This window comes from Chelonoidis abingdonii, chromosome 11 (assembly GCF_003597395.2).
Source record: "Chelonoidis abingdonii isolate Lonesome George chromosome 11, CheloAbing_2.0, whole genome shotgun sequence".
NCBI classification, from domain to species: domain Eukaryota; kingdom Metazoa; phylum Chordata; order Testudines; family Testudinidae; genus Chelonoidis; species Chelonoidis abingdonii.
Genome location: NC_133779.1, coordinates 21,416,229 through 21,418,270, shown reverse-complemented (window position 1 = coordinate 21,418,270; position 2,042 = coordinate 21,416,229). Strand labels below are relative to the sequence as shown.

Sequence of the window (2,042 nt, the reverse complement as noted above, 5' to 3'; positions counted from 1 at the left end):
AGCAGAGCAGACAGCACTCAGAAGTGCCCCGCGCCAGCCCCACGGCCGCAAGTTCGTGCCCCCCCAGGACTCAAGTTGCTAAGCGTTTTCCCTTTAAGAGCGCCCCCACCACCGCTACTTCTGGGGCCCCCAGCTACGCCGTCATGGAGGAGCCGCGGTGCAGAGGGGTGGACGCGCCCGGCCCAGGACAGACCGGCCCCGGGAGGTCGCCCCTAGGCACCGGCGGCCCCACCCTCCTGGCGGCCCCCCCACCAACACTAGCAAGGTCGTCACGACGCCCGGGCGAGCCCCCACCGGCGCAACTCACCTGACGGCGGGGCGGGCCAAGCCTCCCGCACCGGCGCGCCGGAGCAAGCACACCCTCTCCGCGAAGCACACATTACCCGCAAAGCAGCACTCTAGCCTTACCCCGCATAGCACCGCCCCCACCCGGCCCCCACCCAGCCTCTGCTGCTCCAGGAGCAGATCGGCCTCCTCCTTCTCCCGCCGGTACTGGTTCTCCAGGTCCTGGAGCCTGGGGGGTGGGGAGACGCCGTGAGACTGGGGCAGCCCCCTCGACCCCCATCTGGGGACAAGCCCCCCAGCCCAGAACCCCTCCTATTCCACACTCTCCCGGTGCAGGGGGACGCCCCACTCCATGATCCCATAAACCCCCTGGGGCAGGGCAGGGGGCGCCCCACTCCCAGAATGCCCTGGGGTATCTCCGGCGTTCCCGCCCTGCACTCTGGGAGCCGGGGGCGGGTGTGTGTTGGGCCCCCACCTCTTCTCCATCTCCAGCTTGATGTCGATGCCCTGCTCCTCCAGCAGCTCGCGCTGGGCAAAGTTCCAGTCGACGGGCTCGGGCGGGGGCTCGGCGGGGGCGCTGCGCTCCCGCTCCAGCCGCGTCTGCTCCGGGTGGTTGAAGCGGAAAACGTGGTTCTTGCCCATCACGATGCGGTTACCTGAGCGGGAGGGGCAGACGCAGGGATAGGACCCAGGAGTCCTGGTGCCTCCTCCAGCCCCCACTCCCCTCCCAGAGCCGGGGAGAGAACCCAGGAGTCCTGGCTCCCAGCCCCCCCCTGCTCTAACCCAGCAGCCCCCACTCCTCTCCCAGAGCCGGGGAGAGAACCCAGGCGTCCGAGGAGCTGCTCCTACCTGACCTCAGCACCAGCGGCTCCGTCACCTGCTTGCCGTTAACGTAGGTCTCAGCCCCCTCGCACGGCTCCAGCGTGACGATGGCTGTGGGGAAAGCGGAGCCCCCGTGAGTTGTGCCCGTGGGGAGTGTGTGGGGAGGGGGCAGGGGGTCCCAGTTACACAGAGGGGGATGGATCGGAGGCAAGTGCCGGGGGTGGGACGGCTGGAGAGGTGCAGTCTTGGGGGCAGAGACTTGGCCCATGATTGCCCCATGCCGTGGGGCTGGCTGTTGGGAGGGTGGGGGTGCAGGGGGAACGACCCACGGACACCAGTGGGGGGTGCAGGGGGCACCAGCGATCCGTACCTGGGTGGCTCAGTGTCTCGACCGCCTCCCGCCAGCACAAGAGAGGGGGAAAGAAGCGTTAGGGTCAGCGCTGCCCCGGTCCTGGGCCCGCCGGAGACTCTCCCCCACACTCCACAGGCCCCCCCCTCCCACTTGTGGGGCCGGGGAAGGGGGAGCCCAAGTCCGGGAGTGTCCTGCCCCAGAGGACCTGGGATTGTGCCAAAGCGGGAATGTTCTGAATGGTTTTCTCTCAATCCTGGGTCTGTGCCTCAGTTTCCCCCCACATCTCGGGATCGGTGCAAGGCAGGTGTGACGGCTAATGGGGCTCAGAGACCCAGGGGTCCGGTTTGCCTGGGAGAGAGATGAAGCCTGGAGGGGCCTGAGGCAGGTTTGGGACCGGGGGGACAGGAAGGGCGCCCCATTCCCGGCCCCCTACCTTCCCCGGTGGGGCCGGTGCGGCTCTGGAAAACGCAGTGCTGCTCTTTGATGAACTGTCCTGTCAGCTTGATGTCAACGTCCACCTGGCCCACCCTGCGGGGAGACGGGGGTGAGAGGGGGCGGGGCAGGACCCCCCCCCAACCTGCCC

At 68.6% G+C, this 2,042-nt stretch overlaps 1 protein-coding gene across 1 annotated transcript in view; it reads right to left on the bottom strand.

The window, feature by feature from the left end:
- Positions 1 to 2,042, bottom strand: part of KIF1C (kinesin family member 1C) — a 33,842-nt gene that overhangs the window by 5,695 nt on the left and 26,105 nt on the right. The window contains exons 12-15 of the mRNA XM_075070624.1: positions 1,893 to 1,987; positions 1,135 to 1,218; positions 761 to 941; positions 308 to 514 (exon numbers count right to left, since the gene is read on the bottom strand). Of these exons, the coding sequence (XP_074926725.1) occupies positions 308 to 514; positions 761 to 941; positions 1,135 to 1,218; positions 1,893 to 1,987 (567 nt within the window). The remainder of the gene's footprint in view (positions 1 to 307; positions 515 to 760; positions 942 to 1,134; positions 1,219 to 1,892; positions 1,988 to 2,042) is intronic.